At 56.7% G+C, this 24,155-nt stretch overlaps 1 protein-coding gene across 2 annotated transcripts in view; it reads right to left on the bottom strand.

Annotated features, from left to right (window-relative positions):
• Positions 1 to 24,155, bottom strand: part of ZFPM1 (zinc finger protein, FOG family member 1) — a 34,496-nt gene extending 10,341 nt beyond the window's left edge. Inside the window, exons 1-3 of one of the 2 annotated variants that reach the window (XM_033070154.1) lie at positions 24,059 to 24,155; positions 9,170 to 9,301; positions 6,609 to 6,698 (exon numbers count right to left, since the gene is read on the bottom strand). In XM_033070154.1, coding sequence (XP_032926045.1) covers positions 6,609 to 6,698; positions 9,170 to 9,301; positions 24,059 to 24,098 — 262 coding nt within the window. In that variant the 5' untranslated portion in view covers positions 24,099 to 24,155. Of the gene's footprint in view, positions 1 to 6,608; positions 6,699 to 9,169; positions 9,302 to 22,397; positions 22,768 to 24,058 lie in introns of those variants that run through there. The other variant, XM_033070155.1, reaches the window with a different exon arrangement.

Below are 24,155 nucleotides of genomic sequence, written 5' to 3'. Positions count from 1 at the left end.
CCCTGGAGAGCCAGGTGCACCTGCCTGGTGTGGCACAAACCCCAGGACATGCAGGGCTGCTCCCGCTTATCTTCCCATCGGGAGATTCCAAAGGAATCGGCTGAGCTGAGCTGGGAGCAAAGATCAGTCCTGTCACCACCCCCTGGCACGGCAGGCACCCACATTCCTGCCCATCCCGAGGTGCAGGGTGGGCACAGGGGAGGGAGGGAGCCCGTGGGGATGCACAATTCCAGGGAGGCATCACTGAGCCTTCCTCCAGCACGAGGTGAGATGGAGATGAACGCGCAGAGCCCACGGGCACAGCATGGGCAGGGACAGGAATGGCACTGCTGGGAGCAGCACAGAGCTGGGCCAGCTCCTCCTGGAACCTCTGGAGATGCAGCCACATCCAGGCACCCATGGGAACAAAGAGGAGAGAAGGGCAGAGGCCCCCAGACAAACCCACCCATCCCACTCCAAGCTGTTCCCACATCCCTTTGCCTCAACTGCCTCCAGAGGATTTGAACCACATCCAAACCAGCTGCTCTGCCCCTCAGTGGGCACCCAGGCTCGGAGATCCCTGCAGTGTTTGCAGCTGCCTGGATACTATCAGGATAAATATTGCTATCAGTGTGTCATGGGATCACATCCCAGCATCAGCCACCGGGTTCTGATTAAACTCAGAGCCCTGTGCCAGCCTGGGGGCCACGAGCCAGATCTGGCACCAGCCCTGGGCATGGAGAGATGGGAAATGGGGATGGAGGGATGAGGGATGGACAGATGGATGGAGGGATGGATGGATAGATAGATGGATGGAGGGAGAGATGGATGGATGAATGGATGGGAGGATGGATGGGAGGATGGATGGATGGATGGATGGATGGATGGATGGACCTCCAAGCTCAGATCCCTGCCAAGGGGCTGAACAGTTTGTTGGGATGTGGCTCAAGTCTGTGGATGCACTTGAAGCAAAAGGATGCAGGATCAGCTTGGAATGGGATGGGTGAGTTTGTCTGGGGCTTCTCTGCCCTTTCCTCCTGCAAGGAAAGCAAATGGGGGTGCCTGGATGTGCCTGCACCTCGGAACATCCAGGAGCAAATGTGGGAGGCTGTGGGAGCTGGCCTGGAGTGGGATGGATGGATGGATAGGGATGGATAGGGATGGATGGATGGATGGATGGATGGATGGATAGGGATGGATGGATGGATGGATGGATAGGGATGGATGGATGGATAGGGATGGATCCATCAATGGGCACCCAACCTCCCATGGCTCTCCTACTCCTGCCTGGGGAAATCCGAGCTGGAGAAGCCCCAGTTCCCCCCAGTTCCCCCCAGTTCCCCCTGGCAGCCCCGTCCCGGCCCCAGCTGCTGTTTTTAGAAGCGGCGAGCGCGCGGCGGAAGGAATAAATCCTGACAACTCAACTACTGCAATGATGTGATGGCACCGCTCCGATAAGATGGAGGGAGCCGATTGGGAAGAGTCTTAAGCTGTGAACACGCAGCATCTCCACTCTTCACCTCCGCTCACAAAGGGAAATCTCTCCAAAGGGGCTAAGGAGATTATCCCGGCTTTGCCGTCCCGGGTGCTCGAGTAATCAGGGCAGCCTTGGGGACGACAAAGGAGTGAGGAGGGTTTCAATCGAGCCTTGCTGGGCTGCGCCTGCTTGGGCTCAGCCTGCAGATGGAGAGGGGATGGCTGTGGCAGAGCTGCCCTCCGGTTTGGGTGGGAGCCCAGGGGGGATTTCTGCCTTTATCTCTCCTGCCCATCGCTTGCCACTTATTGATTGTTTGCTGCCCGAGTCCAAAAGCGACTCGTTATCAGGCTGAACCCTGCCCCCGGATAATGGAGCAGCTGAGCCCTGCCCCAGCCCGCAGCAGGCACCACCCTGCCCGGGGGGGCTGCACAGGGGCAATGGACACACGGGAGGGGCTGCACCCCAACGGGGGCTGCTCCCCGCTCGCCAGCTGTGCTGCACAGCTGGCAGCTGCTGCCCTGCCACGTGTTCCCCGGGATTGCCCCACCGAGGCTGCCCTGCCCCGGCAGGATGGGCTGATAAGCGTTCCCGGGATTTGCCTTTGGGGTGTTGCTGTTGCTGGGATGGGGCTGGGAGGGGGTTCCCATCCCCAGGGGTGCCATCCCAGGAAATAAGTGGGACCTGTGCCTGCAGGGATGTGGATAAAAACACTGGGGATAAAGGCTCAGGGAGGATGGGAAGCAGGAAAACTCCCTGTTTTCCCCAGGGCTGCCAGGACCTCTGTCCCTGCTGTCCCCACTCATGGACCCCATCCCAAGGGTGCTGCTGTCCCTGTTCCCAGGGGACAACCAGGAAACACACAGGACCTGTGACCACAGGGCTGGGGACAGGAATAAACACCGGGAAAAGCACCAGAAATCCCTCAGGAAGGATGGGAAGGAGGAAAACATCCTGGTTTCTCCAGGGTGGTGGGACCCCTGTGCCAGGGACACCCTGCCCTGTCCTGTCCCCTCTCCTGGGGCTGCTGGGACCCCTGGCTGTGGCCAGGCAGTGGGAAGAGGGCACTGGGGGGGGCAGGAAGCCAGAGAGGGGGAGCAGGGGGAGCTCAGGGGCCCCCGGAGCCGATGCAGAGGGAAGATATCCCGTCCGGAAAGGGGAGGGGACAGCAGGGGGGACCCTGCCACAGCCCCAGGAGGGGGCACCCAGATGGGACAGGGGGGTCCAAGCCCCAAATCCTCACCAGGTCTCAGATCCAGCCAGGGTAGAGCAGTGAGGTGAGTGATTGGCAGCTGTCAATCAGCACCAGCCTGGCAGCATCGCCCTCAGGGCTCTCAGCACGAGTGCAGAACACTGAGAACACTGCTCTCCTTGCCAGGGGAAATGGGAACAGATCCCTGACATCCCTCCCTGCCACTGTCCCCAAAACCCCTGAGCATCCCTTCCTGCCACTGTCCCCAAAATCCGTGAGCATCCCTCCTCACTGTCCCCAAAATCCCTGAGCATCCCTTCCTGCCACTGTCCCCAAAATCCCTGAGCATCCCTCCACTGTCACTGTCCCCAAAATCCCAGAGCATCCCTCCACACTGTCACTGTCCCCAAAATCCCTGAGCATCCCTCCTCACTGTCCCCAAAATCCCTGAGCACCCCTCCACACTTTCACTGTCCCCAAAATCCCTGAGCATGCCTCCCTGCCACTGTCCCCAAAACCCCTGAGCATCCCTCCCTGCCACTGTCCCCAAAATCCCTGAGCATCCCTCCTCACTGACCCCAAAATCCCTGAGCATCCCTCCACTGTCACACCCTGAGCATCCCTCCACTGCCACTGCCCCTAAAAATCCTGAGAATCCCTCTACACTGTCACTGTCCCCAAAATCCCCGAGCAACCCTCCACACTGTCACTGTCCCCAAAACCCCTGATCATCCCTCCACCCAGCTGTGTCCCCAAACCAGTCTGATCATTCTTCCACTCAGCAACATCCCCAGACCAGTAAGAACATCCCTTCACCATATCAGTGTCCCCAGACTGTCCCCTCCACCCTGTAGTGACCCCAGACACGGGGTGACCCTTGGGACATCCCCCAGCAGGGACAGGAGCTCGTCCATGTCCCAAATCCAGGACAGGGGTTGTCCCTTTGGCAGGAGGATTTGCTGGACACCCAGCAGGGCAGGGGGAGGATTTCAGGGTGCTGGGCACCCCCTGATTGGGGACAGTGGGGGTGACAATTCCCTGAATCCCAGCTCCCCCATCCCCCAGCAATCTCCCCCAAGTACAACTCTGTGCTGCTCCTCTCCCAGTGATAAAACAGAATAGCTGGAATAATTTTTCCCACCCACACATGCCAGGGTGGAGGGGGAGGGATGGGGCAGATGTGGCAGGGGCTGTGTCCCCCACCCCCCCCGGACGAGCTGTCCCCCCCATTGTGCCCTGCTCACCCCGATAATAAACCTTGAGGTTTCCAGACAAACCCTGGGCAGCCAGAGATTATTGAAGTGGGAGATAAACACAACTGAAGGGGAGCAGGAGCTGGGAGGAAAAGGGAGGGAAAAAAAAGAACTGGGGAGTTTTAATTAGATGTACCAAAAAAAAAAAAAGAGGAGTTGCTGTGTGCCATCCTGATATGGAGGATGGGTTTGGGGGATCAGGAGAGGAGCCTGAGCTCTGTGATCAACCCAGAGGAAATATTAAATTAATATTTAGTAATTAGGAATTGATTATTAAATAAAACCCAAACAGACAGCAGCAGGAGTTCAGCAAGGTGGAGCTGCAAACAGCAAAGCTGATGTAGGGAGAGGGTGAAGAATTCCCTGGGAATTCCCAGGGCTGGGTGGGATATCCCAAAAACCACCCTGGGTTTGGTCACAGCTCCTCCAATCCTGTCCTGTGATGCTCCCACAAGGACAAAAGAAAAAAGTTTCATCCCACCTGGTGGAAAGGCAGGAATCCAGGATTCCCAGGGCTGCAGCTCCCAGTGGGAATTCTGTGCTGGCTCATCACGAGCTTGAGCAGCCTGTCCCTAGCAGGGCTCTCCTCTGCTGCATTCCTGCCCCAGCTCCATGTGAAATCTGCCGGTTTTTCATCTTATCCCTCTGGGAATATCTGGAGCTGGCCAGGCAGGGATGGGGAGGGATGGGACAGCTCTGGGATGGGGGCTGGAGGCTGTGGGTGCTCCTGAAATTCTCTGCTACCCTCCCTTCTCCAGAGCAAAGCAAAACAAGTGGGGAAGATGGAAACCTGAGCCGTGGATGCCTGCGGGGAAGGGTTTGGGGGAATTTGGGGGAATCTGGGAAGGATGAACATCCTGTCTGCAGCCCTGCCAGAGGATGGACGGAGCACAAAGCATGGCCATGCTCCATCCCACTGGGAAGCAGAACAGAACCAGGGTGTCCCAGCACCCAGAACGAAGGGGTGGCACATCCCTAAAGGCTCCCAAGTTCAGGATTTCAACCTCCAGCTCCCGGGAACCCGAGCAGCTGCAGCCCCTCCAGGGAACGCGGTCATTTCAAACATTATCCAAAATCCTCCTGCTCCCTCCTGCCTCGTGGGGAGGTCCTGGCAGGCCACAGAACAGCAGGATGACCTTTGGGAACACCAACCCAGAGCGGGGGTGACCCAGTGACCCCCAAACCTCCCTCAGGGTGCGCACAGAGCCTCCCCCAACCCCAACCCCACCCCGGCGCATCCATCGCTGACACCCGGCGGATCCTGCCAGATAAAGCAGAAAATTCAGGCTGTTCCAGCTTCCCTTTTCGGCAGCTCCATCCCTGATAAGGGGGGAGCTGCAGAGCCCCTGATAGCCGGGGCTATCGCGGCGGTTGGGGCCAGAGGAACACCCTATCGGCGCGGCATCGCCGGACCGCCAGCAGCTCCCAGCCACGCCGAAATTAATACCACTCCAATTACCAGAGCAGAGAGGGGCTGCCAGAGCCGATAATAAAATCTCTTTTACATAAAGAATGCAAATAACCTGCTCCCCGAGAGGGGAGGGGGAAGGGGAGGCATGGTCTCAGTCAGGCTGCCTGGTTCCTTTTTGGGGTTTGGGATGAGGGGTGTGCTGATCTGGGGGATCTGTGGGGTTGGAGGGGCAGCCCCTCCTGCCCTGCCCCAGGGGCAAAGGGCTGGGAGCAGATAAGGAGGAGCCGGGGGTGGCCTCGCAGCTCCTTCCTGCCGGGAAGGGCTGGGATATCAGCGGGGTCGGCAGGAGCTTCCCCTGGGCAGGGCTGGGAGGGGGAGCGGGGTTCCCGTGGGGATTTGGGCAGCTGCAGCACAGCAGCACGTGTGCTGGCAGCCACCGCTTCCCAGGGCTCCTGGTGGCCTTGGGGACACAGCAGGACCTGCCTGGGGGGATCCTGTAGTGGTGTCACCACTTCCCAAATCTCCCCTGGGAGGAGCAGGGTGTGAAATGTGGCACACTCACCTCTGGGGGTCTCAGCTCCCCCTGGTCCCACCCCCACCCACCTGCCAGGAGCTGTTCCCAGTGGAACAACCCCCAGCTCCAACCAAGAAGTGATGGCCACGAACCAAACCCAACCCATCGAGGGTGCAGAGCCCTGGCACAGCTGCCCAGGGAGTTTGTGGGGTCTCCCTGTCTGGAGACACCCCAATGCCACCTGGATGTGTCCCTGTGTCACCTGCCCCAGGTGTCCCTGCCCCAGAGCTCCCTTCCCAGCCCAGCCATGCCCTGGCTCTGTCAATCCGTGTGGCACACGTGGCTTTGGAGATGTGGCTGATAGGGCAGGGGGTGCCCACAGGGCCAGCCTGGCCTCGCTGCTGCCCTGGTGCCCGCGGTGTGGAGATACCAGGGGGAGATAGAGGCTCAATTTGCTCCTTGGGGTTTTGATAACCATCACCAAACCACCCCAGCGTCGCTCTTGTGGTTGCCAGCACGTTGGTGAAGCGCCCTGGTGCGACACAGGATGGGCACAAACCCTGCCAGTGCCAGGGGTGTGATGCCAGCTGTGGGGATGGCATCCCTGCTGCTCCCAAATTCCGAGTTTTAGGATCCCAGCAGCATCCTGGAGATGTCAGGGATGACAGCCACCATCTCACACCTCCCCTCCAGCAGGTCTGGGGTTTGCAGCCTGCCCAGTGCTCCCCACACTGGTGTTTGCTCCAGCCAGGATGGAGAGGGATGGCCCCACAGCAGGGACTCACCTGGCCCATTCCAGGTGTCTGCCTCCTGGGGGTTTTCTCCAGGATCCAGCTTCTCCAGCTCCTTGGGGCTCTCCAGAGCATCTCTGGACTCTGCAGCAGGAGGGGGAAGGCAGCAGGTCATGAACAGGGAATTCCACAGGGGACCAGCAACACCTGGGGCCACGATGGGCACAGGGAGGGGATCCAAAGCCCCAACCCCCCTGGGAACACCCCCCCAAATCCAGCCAAGCCCACCCCAAACCCCGGCACACCCCATGCCAGCCCCGCTCCCCTCACGGCTCCGTTTGTGACGCACTCCTAGCAACTTGATAACAATTATTTTCTCCATTAACTGCTGCTGGAGATGGGCTGATAAGGGCAATCTGCATATGACAGTGTGGCAGATTAGTGCCCAAAGTACATGTTTGCCTTGGCGTCCCGGGCGGATCGAGAGCGGAGCCCAATCGATCGGCGCCACCGCGGCCGCCCAGGGGTGACGTCACCGCAGAGCACATTATTAATACAGGTGATAAGCACCATGATTAACATCAAATAAATCAATCACCGGGTATAAAAGTCCTATTATTTTTGGCTATAAATCAAAGTGCCTGGCATATCGATTTTTATCCATCGCGCTGAAAGCTTTAGTGGCCGTTATTGCTGCTGGGCCTTATCTCTGCTATCACCTCTTTATCGAGGCAGGCCAGTGCCAGGTGCAGCTCCGCGCCCCGGCTCCGGCTCCTCGCCCCCAGCCCGCCTGCCCCATCAGATAAGGGCCCTCACTTCTCTCCACCACAGAGCAAAGTTTGCCTGGGAGACCTCCCAGACTCAGATAGTGGGGTCCCTTCCCTGCTCCACTTATCAGGTTCCCTCCCTGTTTCAATTATCAGGCTCCCTTCCCTGCTCTGCTGTAGGATCCCTGCCTTGCCCTGGCTGTTTCCCTAAAATCAGGGTCCACTCCCTGCCCCAGTTTGGGTTCCTGGCCTGCCCCAAATACTGGGGTCCTTTCCTTGCCCTCGTTATCTGGGTCCCTGCTCTGATGCTGTTGGGATCTCTCCCTGCCTTGTCCATTGGGGCTATCAGGGTCCCTTCCCTGCCCTGGCTATTGGGATCTCTCCCTGCCTCATCCATTTGGGATATCAGGGTCCCTTCCCTGCCCTGGTTATTGGGATCTCTCCCTGCCTCATCTCTTTGGGATATCAGGGTCCCTGCTCTGCCCTGGATATTGGGATCTCTCCCTGCCTCATCCATTGGGGCTATCAGGGTCCCTGCTCTGCCCTGGTTATTGGGATCTCTCCCTGCCTCATCCATTGGGGCTATCAGGGTCCCTGCTCTGATGCTGTTGGAATCTCTCCCTGCCTTGTCCATTGGGGCTATCAGGGTCCCTTCCCTTCCCTGCCCTGGCTATTGGGATCTCTCCCTGCCTTGTCCATTGGGGATATCAGGGTCCCTGCCCTGCCCTGGTTATTGGGATCTCTCCCTGCCTCATCCATTTGGGCCATCAGGGTCCTTTCCCTGCCCCAAAAGTTGGGCTCTGACTGTCCCAGCTATTTCTGTCCCTTCCCTATCTCATCTCTCAGGATCCCTTCCCTCTCTCGACTCTCAGGACCCCTTCCCCAGCTCTTCCCTGCCCCAGCTGAGGTCCCTGGAGCACTGTGACCTGCCTGCCCTGCTTTTGGGGACGCTTTTCCCCCAGCAGCAGCGCCGGGGTTTGCCGGGAGCCGCGGCTGCAGCGCGGTGAGCCTTGCCCCGGCGCGGTTATCTCAAAGGGCACTGCAAACATTAACTGATTGGGATTTGCCCCCACCTCCACAGGAAGGAACTTGAAGGATATCTGGGACTGTTTCAGCCCGGCCCTGAGCCGCAGCCACCTTTGGGGCGCGGCACGGCTCGGCACGGCTCGGCACGGCGGCAGCCTGGCGGCGGCGTGGGCAGCACGGTGCCACCGACAGCCCCGAGCCCCCAGCCCACCCATGGCTCAGCCAGGGCCACCCCCTGGGCCACCAGGGCTGCCTGGCACCCTGGGTGCACCAAAGGGACGCGACTTTGTCCCCCTGCGTGGGGGAACTTTGCACCCCGAGGGACGCGACTTTGATCTTGGGCAGGGAGAGGAACTTTGTATTGCAAAGGATGTGACTTTGTACCCCGAGAGGTCACTCTGCATCCCTGCATGGGACACTTGGCACCCTAAGGGAGTGACACTTTGCACCCCAAGGTAGGGGGAAGGCTCATTTTGCACCTAGGGGGTCACTTTTGCACTCAAAGGGGTCACTTTATATCCCAAAGGGTCACTTTATATCCCAAAGGGTCACTTTAAACCCCAGTTATGTCATCTACACCCCAAGGGGGTCACTTCACACCCCAAGGGACATAACTTTGCTGTCCCCAGAGTGTCCTGCCACCTGCCCAGAGGGATGGAACCCCCCAGAGACACGGGGGTGTCACTAGCCCAGCATCCCCAAGGGGTGGCCAGGCTGCTTCCTTAGCTAATTAACACAGCAGAGACAATGCCCAGCAGGTTGCTGTGGTGGCAGAGCCTGTCCCCGCGGGGAGGGGACAGCAGGGACAGCCCCAGGGCTCACCTTCACTGCCGGGGGGGCTGCAGGTGTCGCGCTCGGCCGAGCCCTCGCAGTCCGAGGTGGCCCCGTCCCTCTCCGAGGGGCTCCTGTCCCCCACTGGGGCATCCTCACCTTCCTCCATCGCTGCCAGGGAACCTGTGGGGGCACAGACAGGGCGGTCAGGAGGGCACAGCCCGGGGGGAAATGATGCCAGGGGGTTTTCCCAGCTGGGAAATCAGGATGCTGGAGGAAATCCCAGACAGGGAAGGAAGGGAAAGTCCTGCCCAGCCCCAGCACCCCTTACCCGACAGGGGACATGGAGATGACACTGCAGAGGGGACACAGGGGACAAACAGGGCACACACAGGGGACACCCCTCATCCCTGCCATCCCTCTTGGCCATTTCCATGGCAGCACAGCATCCCCATCCAGGCAAGCCAGGCCCAGCAGTGGTGGTGGCACACATGGCTGGCACCGCACGACGCCGCGGTGCCACCGGGGCTGCCCCGGCCCCAGCCAGGCACAGGATGGGGGGCTCAGGGGGGGACCAGAGCAGGGCCAGCCCCTCTGCAGACCTCAGCTGCTCACTGTGACTCCAGGCATGTATATTTACAGCAGCAGAACAAAGAGCCCATAATCTATACAAAGCACACAACAATGAGCGTGAATAAAGAGGCTGCCGGAGAAGGGAAGGCAATTTATTCTAATTCTGCTAATTTCAGTTCCAGCACAATTAAAAAGGCTCTGATAATATTCAGAAACAATCGCCAGCTAACAAATCGTTTCTCCCGCTGTAAATGAAACATTGTTAGGCTAATTTCTTCCTTCACGCCTTCACGGCTCTTGGGCTTCTGATAAAGTTAACCCGACGCTCGCCTGCGCCGGGGTTTGGCACCTCCAGCCTGCCCAGGGAGGGCTGCACGGGGCTGGGAAGGGATGGGTGGGACCAGGAGGGCACCTGGCACCCACCCAAGGGTGCTGAGACCACCCACACCCTGCTGGGAGCAGTGGGATGAGGATGGGGATGGCTCTGGGTACCACAGCGTTGTGGCTGCAGGGTTGACGGGCAGCCAACAGAATCCCATCCATGATCCTTGGGGCATCCCATATCCCACCCCAAAAGAGCCTCCCCAGCCAGGAGGGAAATGGGGATACCCCACCTGAATCCAACAAAATGCTCCATGTAAACCCAGCTGGATGCCCCATATAAATCCAAATAAATACCCCATATATTCCAACAAAATGGTCCATATAAATCCAGTTGCATGCCCTATATAAATCCAACTGGATACCCCATATAATCCAACAAAATGCTCCATGTAAATCCAGCTGCATGCCCCATATAATCCAACAAAATGCTCCATATAAATCCAGCTCGATGCCCCATATAAATTCAAATAAATGCCCCATATAATCCAACTGGATGTTCCATAAAAAAACAACTGGATGCCCCATATAATCCAACTGGCTGCCCCATATAAATGCAGCTGCATGCCCCATACAATCCAACTAAATGCCCCATATAATCCAGCTGGAAGCTCCATATAAATCCAGCTCAGTGCCCCATATAAATCCAGCTGGATGCTCCATAAAAATGCAGCTGCATGCCCCATATAATCCAAATAAATGCCCCATATAATCCAGATGAATGCCCCATATAAATCCAACTGGCTGCCCCATTTATTCCAGCTGGATGCCCCACATAAATCCAGCTGGGGTTTGAGTCCTGTGGTGTCTCTGAGTTTCCTACAGGGATGAACCCCACAGCACTGGGGTCCCTGGGTGCATCATGCCACCCTGAAACATCCACCCCCAAGCAGGGAGGAGATGGGGATGCTCCCTCTAAACCCAGCTGGGGTTTGGCTGCCGTGGTGTCACCCCAGCTGGGATGATGGGGAATCAGCAATCCCAGAATCTTGTCACTGGGTGCATCCTGGGACCACCCACGTGCCACCCCAAAACACAGGAGGAAGATGAGGATGCTCCACACAAATCCAACCGTGTCAAACCTGGCGTGGGGATGATTGGTGGCCAAGAGCATCCTGCAATCATCTCACAGTCCCACCCCAAACACTGCCAAGGGAGATGGGGATGCTCCAGATAAACCCAGTCATGTAAAACCAGGGGTTTGGGTGGCCACCTGCACCCTAAAATTGTGTCTTGGGATGCAGCACCCCACTCCCCAGGGATGCGCTCACTGCCGCGCGGGTTAAACGAACCACCAGGAAAAAAAAATCTAAAAAATCAAAAAAAGGGGAAAAAAAGGAGGAAAAAAAAAGGCAAGAGAGGGAGAGGGAGCGCAGAGCAGGAGCAGAGCATCACTTGGCCAGGATTGCTGGGAGCCCTGCACAGTTATCACCGCACACAGCCTCCCTCGGCTGGCCTGATCTGTCTATTCTTCATTAAGCAAATATGCTGAAATGGAAATGAAAACATAATAGCTATTTGATTCTCGGCGAGATATTTTGCATATTGGTTCAGTGCTGATAGTGGAATTTCATCAACTCCCTTTTTTCATGCTTTAAAACTGAATTACTGAGGCTGGTTTTACAGAGAGGGGAAGAGCCAAAAAACGCTCCCTTCCAAGATACTCCGCTTCGACGATTAACTCTTCTCCCTCCCTCCTTTTTTTTTTATTGATAACGAGCAAGGATTTCTTTTTTTTCTTTTTTTCTTCTTCTTTTTTCCCCTTAAAAAAAAAAAAAAAAAAAAGATAGTGACTCTAAAAACTTGCAGGAAGCTGAGGCAATGTGCCCGTGCCACCAGGGCTGGGCCAGGGGTCGGCATTCCCAGGGAAACCCGGAGTTATCCAGGTAATGATTTGATCACTGCTCTCCAATTAAGGTTCAGGAACAATAAAGCTTCTCTGGATTCTTTGTGCTTAGCTGGTAAATTAAATAAAAGGCAAAAGAATATAGGGAATCAAGGAGGAGGGGGGGAGTTTTCCAGGCTGCCAAGAGCGAGACCCTGGGCGCTCGGAGAGCCGGCACGGAGACAAGAGCAAAGTGATAAGAGCCTTGATAACAGATAGAAAATAGCAACAGCCACAGACTTTCCCACCAGCTCTGGAGCACGGAGGAGGAGGAGGAGGAAGAGGAGGAGGAGGAGTTCCCATGGTGGAAAGCAGGTCCTGGATTGGGAACACGTGCAGGCTGGTGGCAACGTGCCTTCGCCGGCTGGCGCTCGGCACCGCCGGCAGGTCCAAGTGTTTATTTTTAAATACGAATTTAAATAAAAATTTCCCATCTGACTCCTTCCAATTCCCATCTCTGGAAGCGTTCAAGGCCAGGTTGGATGGGGCTGGGAGCAACCTGGGCTAAATGGAATGTGTCCCTGCCTGTGGAGGGGGAGGAAGGAGATGAGCTTTAAGGTCCTTCCAACCCAAACCCTTCTGGGAATCCACCATCCTTATTTCTAAAAATAAAAATTCCTCCAAGTCCCATTGGGCAGGGGATGAGTCCAAGGAAGGCTCCAGAAGCCAGGGAATGAGGGACAGAGCACGGGGCTGGGCGGCCTCACATCCCAAACCTTCCCTCCAGGCACCTCAAAGCTCTGGGTGTCACTGAGGGGGACAGTGGGGACACCCCAGCAGTGCCAGGGCATCCTGGGGGCTATTCCAGCTCCAGCAGGCTGGAAACAGAAGGGAGGATCCCTTCTCCATCCTTCCAGCTCCTCCTCATCCCTGTGCTGACACCATCTTCTTCCAATTGAAAAAACACAATTAATAACAATAATAAAAATTAATAATAGTAAAAATAATTAATAATAATAATAATAATGATGATGATGATTAAAACCAATCCAAAAGCAGATAGGCAAGGTTGCAAACCAGGTTTTGGGATGCACAAAACATCACCAGGGTGTTCCTCCATCACCTCATGCTGGGAATTCCACCCAGACATCATTTCCTCTCTGCCCCTAACTCACCTCTTTTCCCCCCAAATTGTGGAGCCAAGAGGAGCAGGCTGGTATTCCTCAGGGAAAGATGCTCCTGGAGGCAGCCCCAGCTGCTCCTGCAGCAAAGGCAGCCCCGGTGGTTTGGTGGGATCTGGAGCATCCCGGGATTCCCCAGGGTCTGGCTGCTCTGTGCCAGAAACACCCGGAGAACAACCCGGGCTGCAAACCCCGGTATCTGATGGGCCACCCGCCCGCTCTTCTCACCCAATTCCTCCCTGGGCCCTACCAATGTTTGTTTTACCAACGACCTCGGCTGCTCCCCAGCCCTTTTCCTGCCGATGGGGAATGCCAAGCCGGGAAAAACGAGCTTTGGTGTTGGATACTGATGGTACAGGACAGCTCCCCTCGGAGATGCTGCTCTAAATTCCAACAGTCTGGGATTGGCTGGGAGGAAAAGGGGATTTTTCTGAGCACACATCAGTGCTCTGCCCTATCTGCAGCATCCCAGGCTGGGCTCTTCCCATGGGTATCTCCCCGTGAAAGATCAGCCCTGTGCATGGAGCAGATAGCAGCTGGGGCCAGCCCCAGGGGCTTTATCTCAAATTTGGGGCCCTTCTCCATCACCTCCAGATAAAACTCACCCTGACCCTGCCTGTGGTGCCCTGAGAGAAAAGGGCAAGGAAAAGGAAGAATGGTTGGAGAACTGGAAGGTCCAACAGGGGGATTTATAATGTGCAGATCATGATTTGGGATTAAATTATTGCTGGAGGTAATTATTTATCCAGGAGGTGGTAGGGATGCTGGGATTACTGATGGGGGACATTTATAATAATTTATAAATTTATAGATTCATTACATTTTTGTATTTAGGCCTATTTTATCCAGGAGGGGAATAGGGGATAGAGGTGCTGGGTGATGCTGTAATTCTTGATGGGGAGATGCCCCAGCTGCTCATGAGGGGTTTTATAATGATTAATATTATCACATTTATAATCTATTAGGACTAATTCATACCAGCAGGGAAATAAAGGGGAAAAAAAGGGGAATAGAGATGGTGGGGCATGAGCTGCCATTATTCATAGGATGGTATTCACGATAATTGTTAAATTTACAATAATGATTAAATTTATAATATACTTAAGCATAATTTTTGCAGGAGGAGAAGGATGGACAGAGGAGGGAATGGAGGTGTTGGGAAGGTGGAGATGGGAATGGGGAGGTGGGAAATGAGGGGAAAATAGGAATGGGAAACGGGGATGGAAATAGGAATGGAAATGGAGGGAAATGGGAAACAGGGGATGGAAATGGGAAATAAGGATAGAAATGGGGGGAAATCGGAAACAGGGGATGGAAATGGGAAATAAGGATAGAAATGGGAAATGGGAATGGGAAATTGGGATGGAAATAGGAATGGAAATGGGAAACAGGGATGGAAATAGGAATGGAAATGGGAAACAGGGATGGAAATTGGGGGAATGGGAAACGGGGATGGAAATGGGGACAGAAATAGGAATGGAAATGGGAAATGGGGATGGAAATAGGAATGGAAATGGGGAGCTGCTCTGTCCCCACCACCACAGCCTGGTCTGGTGGAAGGTCCTTGCCCTGGACCAGGATGAACTTTAAGTTCCATCCCACCCCAAACCACTCCAGGTTGCAATCCAAGGAGCCCCTGGAGCATCCCTGGGTGCTGTGCTGCCCCAGGGGAGCCCCCCAGGGACGAGCAGAGCGGGGAGAGGCCGAGCCTGAGAAAAAGCAGCGCTGCTGATAGGAGAGGGATTGGTTTCAGCCGGAGCTGCTGGCGCTGCCAAGCCCAGGCGGGATCGCGGCGGGTGCAGTTACTGAACATTCATCACTGCCTGAACTCTGTAACTTTATCAGCAGCGAGCGGCGCCAGCGCCGGCCCCGCCAGCCCCGGCTCCGATGGGGGCCGATAAAGCTCCGAGAGATTCCGGGAGATTGGGGCGCTCCGGGGGCCGCCGGTCCCTGTAGGAACGGCCGGCGGATCAACCGCGCAGGGAGGGGAAAGAGCCAGGGAGGAAATCCAGGGACAATGACAATGGAGTGACTTTAGGTTTCAGATGGGGTCGATAAGGCCCTGATAGATTTGGAGGGAGCGGAATGGAGCCGTCCCTGGCGCAGCAGATGGATGGGGATGCTCCGGGAGAAGGGATGCGCTGAACGTGGGCCTGGCTGGAGAGCACACGGAGCCTGCTCGGAGCACAGAGGGAAACTGAGGCAGCTGGGAGGCTGGGAGGGGAGGACTGGTCCTTACTGGGATGGAGACTGGAGCTGTCTCCATCCAAACCCCATCCAAGAGCAGCTTGAGGTGTTTATCCCCACGGTGATCCAGGGTGTGAGCACCGATACGCACCAATGTGGGAAATTCCAAAATTCCATCGGTGAGGATCAGTCTCCAGGTAGCCACCCCTGCTCCCTGCCAAAGGACAGAACTGAGAACCCCTCAACTGGGATCCTTCTCTCCCACCTGGAACAGACATTCCAGCATGGCTGGGGGTGGGGATGCACTCACAGCACATCAATACCAGGTGGCAGCGGGGACAGAGGTCAAGCTCTGGGCTAATCCAGCGACAAATTACCCTGCAGAACTGAGCTGGAGCCATCCCCTTCCTGTGGGAAGCTGCTCCAGGTCCATCCTGCTCCCAGAAGTGATGAAAAAGGAACAGGGATGGTTTTCAGTGTCCATCCCAAGCCCTCCAGTCTGTGACAGCTCTGGGTGACAAGGCTGGAGAGATGGGGACGAGGATGGGGACAGCAGCAAAGCTGCTCTGGCTGGGACATCCCTGCTGCTCCCAGTCCCTCAGGATGCCCAATCCCAGCTCCCAGGGCCATCCTGGAGCACTCCAGGGGTGGGAAGGACCCTCAGAGGGCACAGCCAGGCCCATCTGAGAGCAGCTGGCACCAGGGAGATCCCTGGGACAGTGCTGCTCCCAAATCCTTCCCACCCCTCCAAGTCCAAGCCCTTCTCCTGCCCAGCTCCGTGGACACAGAGTTCTCTCCGTGTAAACGTGCCTGTGCTGCCTCTCTCTTTCTTTTTTTCTAATTTTTTTTTTCCTGTTCTTGGCATTTTGGTGGAGCGAGATAAGAGCGAAAAACAACAGAGCTGCTCGGAGAGTGAAAAAGGGAGATAGATAACACAGATACAGACTCCTACACAAAACAGTCCTGGCTTTATCTCTGCTTTTTATCACAGTTCCCCTAAAAAAAAATAAAGAGAGCAGCCCAACTGGAATGGGGCAGCACATTAAAAAATGAACTTTATACTGTTTGCTCTTTAGTTTTATATTTAGATGAAACAAACTCAGAGGCTCGTGGTCGATACCTTTTCCAAACCAAAAAGTCTGGAAGCTCTGCTTGCTCCAGGGGGGATGAGGAGTGAGGAAAGTCAGGGAGCTGAGGATGGATGGGGCAGTGGGATGAGTATCCAGGGCAGCATCCTGCACAGATGGAGAAATGGAGATGCTTCCTGAGCATCTCTGGGTGCTGCCAGCCTGGGGACAGACCCCACCTGAGATGTCCCAGCCACCAGCAGGACCCTGGCCAGCTGGCACAGCCCAAATCCCTGTCTGTGATGGGAGCAGGTCCCTGGATGCAGGAACAGCATCTCCATCCCAGCACAGGGATCTGACACCCCCACACCCCACCCACGGGGCTCCCAAAAATCCTGTCCCCCCTTCCTGAGGGCACCTCACAGGGCTCTGCCTTCCTGCTGGGAAGGGCATTTTGGAGCAGCAAAAACCCAACTCCCAGGGCACGGCCAGAAAGAGGGAAGGAAAGGAAAAAAAAAAAAATAATAAAAATGGACTGGAGGTTTTTCCCTCCCCTCGCACTCCCTTCCCTACCTTCTTTTTGAAAAACATAATTTATCTGTGTATTATCAAGAAATCCAGACACTTTAATCAGTGAGCTATGAAGTCAGTATTTCCATTCTTATCTAGCGGAGGAGTGGAAATGGAGAGCAGATAGGCAGCTCCGAGCCCGGCCGTGGTGGGGAATGTTAATGGGAGGAGCGGCTGAGCCATTGGCTACCGAGCTGCCGCTATCGCTGCCATTATCGGGCTCTTATCGTGGCAACCATCGCAGCGCAGTAATGGGGCCAGTTCAACTTTCCGCATTATCATAGGAGCTGCGAGGAGCATGAGAGGCCTCGGCTGGGAGATGGAGAAGAGAGAGCGGCCAAACTTCCCGGCGGAGCAAGGGAAGGGAGGGAGAAGCGGCTTCTCCAGAGCTGGGGATGCTCGCCCTGCTGCTCCCGGGGTGCTGTCCTGGAGGAACCCTCCATGGGGACTGAGCATCCCAAAAGATCTGGGTATTGACCCTAAGGCACATCCCAAATCCCCAGGCACCAATCTTGCCAAGCATCCCAAAACCCTGGGTACCACCCCCAGGTGCGTTCCTACCTGCTGAGCATCCCCCAAGCTTCAGGCACACCCTCGAGGTGAATCCCCAAACTCCTTCAAGCATCCATAAATTCCTAGGCACTGGTCCCAAGGCCCATCCTTAAAGCCCCAGGCACTGAATCTGTTGGGTATCTCCAAATTCCAGGGTGCCAAACATTCCCAAAATCCTGGGCACCATCCCTAAAGCAAGGGGTACCCACCCCATCAAACATCCCCAAAACCCTGGGTTTGCATTCCCAAAACTGCAGGCACCATTCCTAAACATTCCCAAAGCTCCAGGCACTGACCCCATTGAGCATCCCAAAAAATCTCCAGGCACTGACCCTATTGAACATCCCAAAAAATCTCCAGGCACTGACCCCACCAAACATCCCCAAAAACGCAGGCACCAATCCCAAACACTGCCCAAGCTCCAGGCACCGACCCGATGGAACATCCCAAAACCCCAAAATCTCCAGGCCATGACCCCACTGAGCATCCCCAAGCCCTGGGCACATCCCCAAATCCCGGGGTCACGCTCCCGGGCGGCCAAGGCCGAGGGAAAACAATGGATCTACATTTCATCAGATGAACAAATTAGAGGAGCACATTTCCTCCACGCGCTATCGAATGGGAGATGTCAAGAAAATATGTTGATGTGAGAAAGAGGAGATAAAGAATTATTTTGGAGGAAAAAAGCCGTGGAAGGCTCTTATCTGGAGTGACTCATAGGCACACACTCCTTAACCCCACTGCAGCCCAAGGTCAGCAGTTGCATTCCTTTCGCCATTTCAGCCCTTCCAAAAAAACATGTTGCTGCAGGAACAATGTGGAGCCTTTGCTGGGCAGCCATCGGAAGAGGGAACTGTATTACCCCGAAACACTTGAACTTTCCTGATAAAAGGAGCAGCAGGACACAGCCTGGCCAAGGCAGAGCGGCCAAAAGCCCTGAGTCAGGCAGCGAAAGGAGTCATGGGATGTGGCGCAGAAAAAAAGGAGATATTGGCCTGCTGCTCCCATTCCTGCACTTCCCCAAAGTGGGGGGAGCCAATTTCTTGGCCCCAGAGGAAGGAAAATCCATGCTGAGGACATGGAGTGAGGTGCAGGGCTGGCACAGAGGCCTTTCCCAATTTATCTTTTTAAATGTTGAATTCCGAGGAGCTGCAGGTTCCTGCCCCGGCTGCTCAGGTCCCTCTGTCCGGGCAGCATCAGCTCTCAGCCCTGGCTGTGCCTCTGTGCAGGGTCTGGGCTGCTTTCCCCTCCACAGCAACGCCCCATCCAGTGTTTTCCAAGGCGGGTCATGTTGTTTTTTTTGCAGCAGGATGGACAGCACGCATGGAAAACATCCTGACAACATCCTCTTCCTTCGGCCAGCACGGCTGTGCTTGACCCCAAATCCACCAACACCAGCAGCTCCATCCCCAGCCCTGCTCCCAGTCTGGGCAGCATTATCCTTCCCTTTCCCAGGGATGTGGTGTCCCCTCAGGGCTGAGAATATCCCAGGGCACGGAGATCCCTGTGCCAGGATGGATGTGGACACAGGGATGATTTCAGGGTGCTGCCCCTCTCCAGGAACCTCGGCTCACCCGCACCGTGGCACTGCCTCCTTGCACAACTCCTGCAACACCCGTGGGGAAAGCATTGCTTTCTTCCCAAGCCCTGATTGCCGAGCTGGCCGCATCACAACTTGGCCAAAGGCGAAGCTGCAGCTTGCTAGGTGGCCTCGTGATTCACCATGGAAAATAAGACCTTGCCCAACCTCGCCACTTCGGATCCCGAGGGGGAAATCCCGGCTGGAGGTGACTTCCCCGGGATGCCAGGGACACTCCATGGCCAGGGCTCCGTGCCTGCCCGCTGTGCCCAGCCTGGGGATGGTGTGGGGGCGTCCCCCGGGGGTTCAGGAGGTGGAAAAGCAGCAGCAGGCACCAAACCAACCCAGCCCCGGCGCCCACGGGCCCTGGAAGGAGCCGCCTGGCCGAGCTCCAGCAGGGCCGTGCCGGGCTCTCGGCAGAACTGGTTCAGCCGTGGCCAGCCTGGCTCCAGACCTCACTCCTGGAGCATCCTCCTCATCCTCCCTGCCCGCTGCAGAGGTGGGAACAGCCAGGAAGAGCCATCCTGGGATATGCCCCCAGCACAGCCCCATCATCCCTGGCACCGAGGGATGATGCATCCCGAGGCTGGCAGGGCACAGGGCTGGTGGCCACCAGCGTCATTTCTCCATTATCCATGGTGAATGATTTCCTGCTCCGAGCTGTCCCCTCGGCCACCAGCTGCCAGCCCTGCTTCTGGAGCTGGGGCCTGCAGGGATGCTCATACCTGGAGCTGTGGAAGAGGAGGGAAAATTCATCCAGCATCACCTGAGGCGGGTGCAGACCCTCCAGTGGGCAGGAGTGTGGAAACACCTGGGGATGGCGGGGACAGCACCCCACCAGAATCCCACCAGAATCCCACCCCACCCATGGGGACCCAGCCCTGGGAGCCCCCCGTGTCACCCACAGCACGTCCCAAGAGGTTGGTGAGAGCCAGGATGGGCAGAGCCACTGCGGGGGCAGCGGTGGCACAGGGCTCTGCCACCCCAGCCCTGTCAGCTCCGGGGAGCCGCCGGTGCCAGTCGGATGCCACCGCGCCAGGGCTGGCAAACGCCTCGGGGTGTTTGCACAAGAGGGGAGGGGTTGGCAGGCAGGCAGCGCCCGTGGGTGTAGCAGACATGTGGGACACGGGGATGCCACCCTCGGGATGCCAGGAGTGGGGTATGGGGGGTGGGAGGCTGAAGGAGCCATGGGATGTGCAGAAAATTCCGGTTTTGGGAGGCCCTGCCGGTACCCGGCTCATCCCAGGACCAAACCCTCCCCACCCCACGGAGCAAAACTCCCTCCCCAAACACCCCCCGCCCACCCCGGCCCCGAGGCGCGATGGGGAAACTGAGGCACGGAGGTGGCGGGGATGGAAATGCGGCTGCATCAGAGCGCAGGGGGGGAAAAAACAGGCAGGAAAAAAAAAATAAAACAAACAAAAAACCCCAAACAAATAACAACAACAAAAAAGCAGCAAGCAGAGGAGGCTGAGCCAGAGTCACCTGAAGGGAAGGAGCGACTGAGGGAAGGGAAGGCAGCGGGAAGGAGCGGGCAGGAGGCGTGCCGGGAGCATCCCACGCCACCGGCTCACCACGCCGCCGCTAAAAATAGATGCTGGGTTGGCCACTGTCATCTTGAGAAGAAACGCAATTTTCCAAGCTCCCGGGAAGGATGGATCCCACGGGCACCCCCTGCCCGGCTCCACCGTCCCCTTCCCGGCATCGCCGCCGAGCCCACGCGGGACGGGCGGGCGCGCAGGAGGAAAGGAAAAAAAAAAATAAAAATAAAACCAGCCAGCCCAACACACCCCCTGAAGAGACGGCGGCTTTAACAGCGCAGATCGCACTCGTTATCTGACACCATCTAATAGCAATTAAAGAAAATCCACATGCAAAAATAGGACGGTGTTTTTCACCTCCCCCCACCCCCCGCACCCCCCCCCAGCCCCGTGCGTTCGCTCGGCGGAGCAGAATGGGAGATAATCATCAAAAAAAGTCAAAGCTCTCATCAAACTAATGCAACATCTGCAGCCGATAACAGGCGCTGGGAGAGCTCGGCTCCTCAGCCCCGCTGGTTTCACCGAGCACGTGGAGGGGGCAGAACCTCCCCACCACCTTGAGAAATAAAAACACACATGCAGCTGCCCCCCATCAGATAATTAAAGCGCCTGCATTAATCACATTTGCAGTGGAACAAATTGTTGGAGCCCTTTTGCCCCTCTTTGCCGTGTTTGTTGTTGTAGCGAATCCTGCTCCGGTCTGGTGGGGAGAGATAAGTGGTCCTTATCAAGCCTGGCAATCTCTATCAGGATGGAGATCGGGGCTTGGCGCTTATCAGGAGCTCAGATCTACTGCAGCTGAGCGCAGAATAAAAAGGGAAAAGGAAAGGAAAAAAACCCTCACTGTAAAAAAAAGAATAATAACCACAAACAGGCCCCTGCAACTATGACAAAACAGCTCGCTTAGGAACAAAAAAAAAAAAAAAAAAAAAAAAAAAAAAAAAATCTGTATTAAAAGAACAAGGGAGGGGGAGGCACATCAGCGCGATGAGATCAATCTCGCTTATCAGGCTCCCCCATCGCAGGACCCGGCGCTGCGAAAGCACCGGCAGCTGCCAGAGCCTCGCTCATCAGCTGGGCGCCCGCGCTCCCATGTTTGAAGTTAATAAATATAACAGGCTATCTGGGTTGGAGATCAGCTCCTGCTCCCTATCAGCCCCTCACATCTATCTACCAGCAGAACAAAAGACAGACACACACAAAAAAAAAAAAAGGAGAGAAAAAAAAAATAAACCACCCCATAAAGCAGCAGCAGCTGCAGGGAGGTTGGTGGTACAGGCAGGGATGGAAAGGAACTGTCCTCTGCGGGCAGGAACCCCCAGAAATGAAAGGGAGAGATGCTCGGGGTGTTCTCTGCGCTATCTAAAGCCACCATCGCGATGCAATCGGCTTTCAAAGCCTCCCCACCGTGAGCCACCGCGGGGGCTCGGAGCGAGGGAGCGGCACCCCCGGCCCCTCCATCCCCAGCCCGGAAAGGCACGAAGAAAAGGAAGGTTAAAGCAGCTGGTTAAATATAGTCCGGTGTCTGATCTTTGTCTTATCTCTGCTGGCGATCGCCCGCTCTCCCGGCGATCTCCCCGCGAGCCTTAATCTGCGCCTCGCATCGGGCTTCAAAAAAAAACAACAAAACCCCAACCCCACAAGAGAAGGCGAAGCCCAGAGCGAGAACATCGCGTCACCCAGGAAAATAAAATCAGCAGATACCAATCTGGAGGAGGTTTTTAATGCTCCAGCCGAGATGATAAGGAGGATAGACTTTGTGGAAACAGGTCCGGTCTGTACATGAGAGGAGTCTGGTTACCGGAGCCCTGATTCATGCATACCTTCCCTGATGGAGCAGCGGCAGCGCTCTCGCCGCGCTCGCCGCCTCTAATGACTGTTTTCATGTTGACACATACAGGAAGGCTTCCAAGCTCTCAGCTCTTTAATCAGTTTTGGCCATCGCCGGCGGCCTGAGATCAGCCTCCCACTTTATCATTTCTTCACATCTCTGCAGAAAAGCAGCAGAGGAAGGAGATACGAGGAGCCGCCGCCGCCCGGCCGAGCTGCCACGGCCTCGTCCTGCCCCAGTTTGCCCCATAAAGTCCAGGCTGGGACCAGGCATCCATCCCGCAGCTCCCGCAGGGAGGGAGCGGTGTCATTCCAGCGCTACCGCTCCGCTCCGAGCGCTCCCGCTTGGACGAGCTGGAGTTACCCAGGCAGGGCTTTTTGCCGAAATAAAGCCGCGGAAGTTGGATAAAGCCAGAGGAGAAAAGTATCCCGAAAAAAAAAAAAAAAAAAAGAGGCAGCTGGGACTATTTTTAACTCTCCCCGGGTAAAAGTCTAGCTGAGCGTTATCACCACAGCAATCACCCCAGGCAGGGAAACAGGTAGGTGCAACTCAGCCTTGCAATTATTTCAGGAGAAAGATAAAGGTAGATTATCACATGGTGGCCAGCCTTCCCTATCCTCCCATCTCCCTCTTATCACCAGCTTCCATCGACTCGAGGGGGAAAGAAAAAAAAAACACACACACAGACACACCGGAGAGGAAGGAGACAAGCCAAGCTGAGCCCGGCACCGAAAAACTTCCAGCACTTTGCAGGATTTCTCTGCCTTGCTGGTACATCCTCGCTGGAGCAAAAACCAAGAGCCCGGATCGTGGGCAGCGCGACCCTCTGGAATGACCATTCCAGCAGGGAGGGACAGGGATGTGGCCAAAGTCCCGCGGGACCCTGCGGCCGCTCCTTGTGGCCACGTGCCACCCGGGCCGGGATGCAAAGCGGGATTTGGGGAGGGGGACACCGGGCAGGGGGGGTCAAGAACAGCGTGGCCGGTGGGGAGGGTGGCACATGGGGACTGTGGCACATGGGGACTGTGGCACGGCGGGTCCAGCAAACGCGGGTCCCCATGCGGGAAGGGGAGCCCCTGGCAGGGTCGGGGCGCTGTCCCCGCTGTGAGAGCCCCTGGCAGGGCTGGGCTGGCCCGGGATGGATGGGGAGCCCCTGGCACGGTGAGGAGCCCTCGGCAGGGCGGGGGTGGCCTGGCGGCGATGGGGAGCCCCGGAGGGGGTTCGGGGAGCCCCTGGCCCCGGCTGCCGGCGCTGGATGGGAGGCAGGCGGGGGAGATAAGATCACAATTTCAGGCCGTCCCGACAGAGCGATGTTATCAGGACGGGACTTGCAGAACGGAATATTTTAAAGCCTTATCGGGGCCCCCATCGGGAGCCGGTACCGGAGCCACCGCGCTGGCGGGGGGGAGGCGGCGCGGGAGGGGCGAGCGGCGGGCACACACAGCGAGGCGGGCGAGCGGCCGGCAGCGGGAACGGCACCACGGCGGCTGTCCCGGGTGGGTCCCGGGCGTGTCCCGGGTGTGTCCCGGGGGGACCGAGGGAGGAGGCGCGGCAGCGCTGCCGCCGAAGGGGTGGTGCAAAAAAAATACGGTTGAGGGAGGCCGGTACGGCCAGCACAGAACAAGGGAGGGGGCACCGGTAGCGGCGACTCACGTTTGATCTGCCGGGGGTTGCTCTGTTTCCTCCTGGACATCGCTCGGCGAGGGGCGAGCCCTGCGCCCCGGCTGGCGGCTGGGCGGGCGGCAGGTGG

This window comes from Catharus ustulatus, chromosome 11 (genome assembly GCF_009819885.2).
Source record: "Catharus ustulatus isolate bCatUst1 chromosome 11, bCatUst1.pri.v2, whole genome shotgun sequence".
In the NCBI taxonomy this organism is placed as follows: domain Eukaryota; kingdom Metazoa; phylum Chordata; class Aves; order Passeriformes; family Turdidae; genus Catharus; species Catharus ustulatus.
Note: the sequence above shows the minus strand (reverse complement) of the source record. Positions and strands in the feature narration are given on the sequence as shown.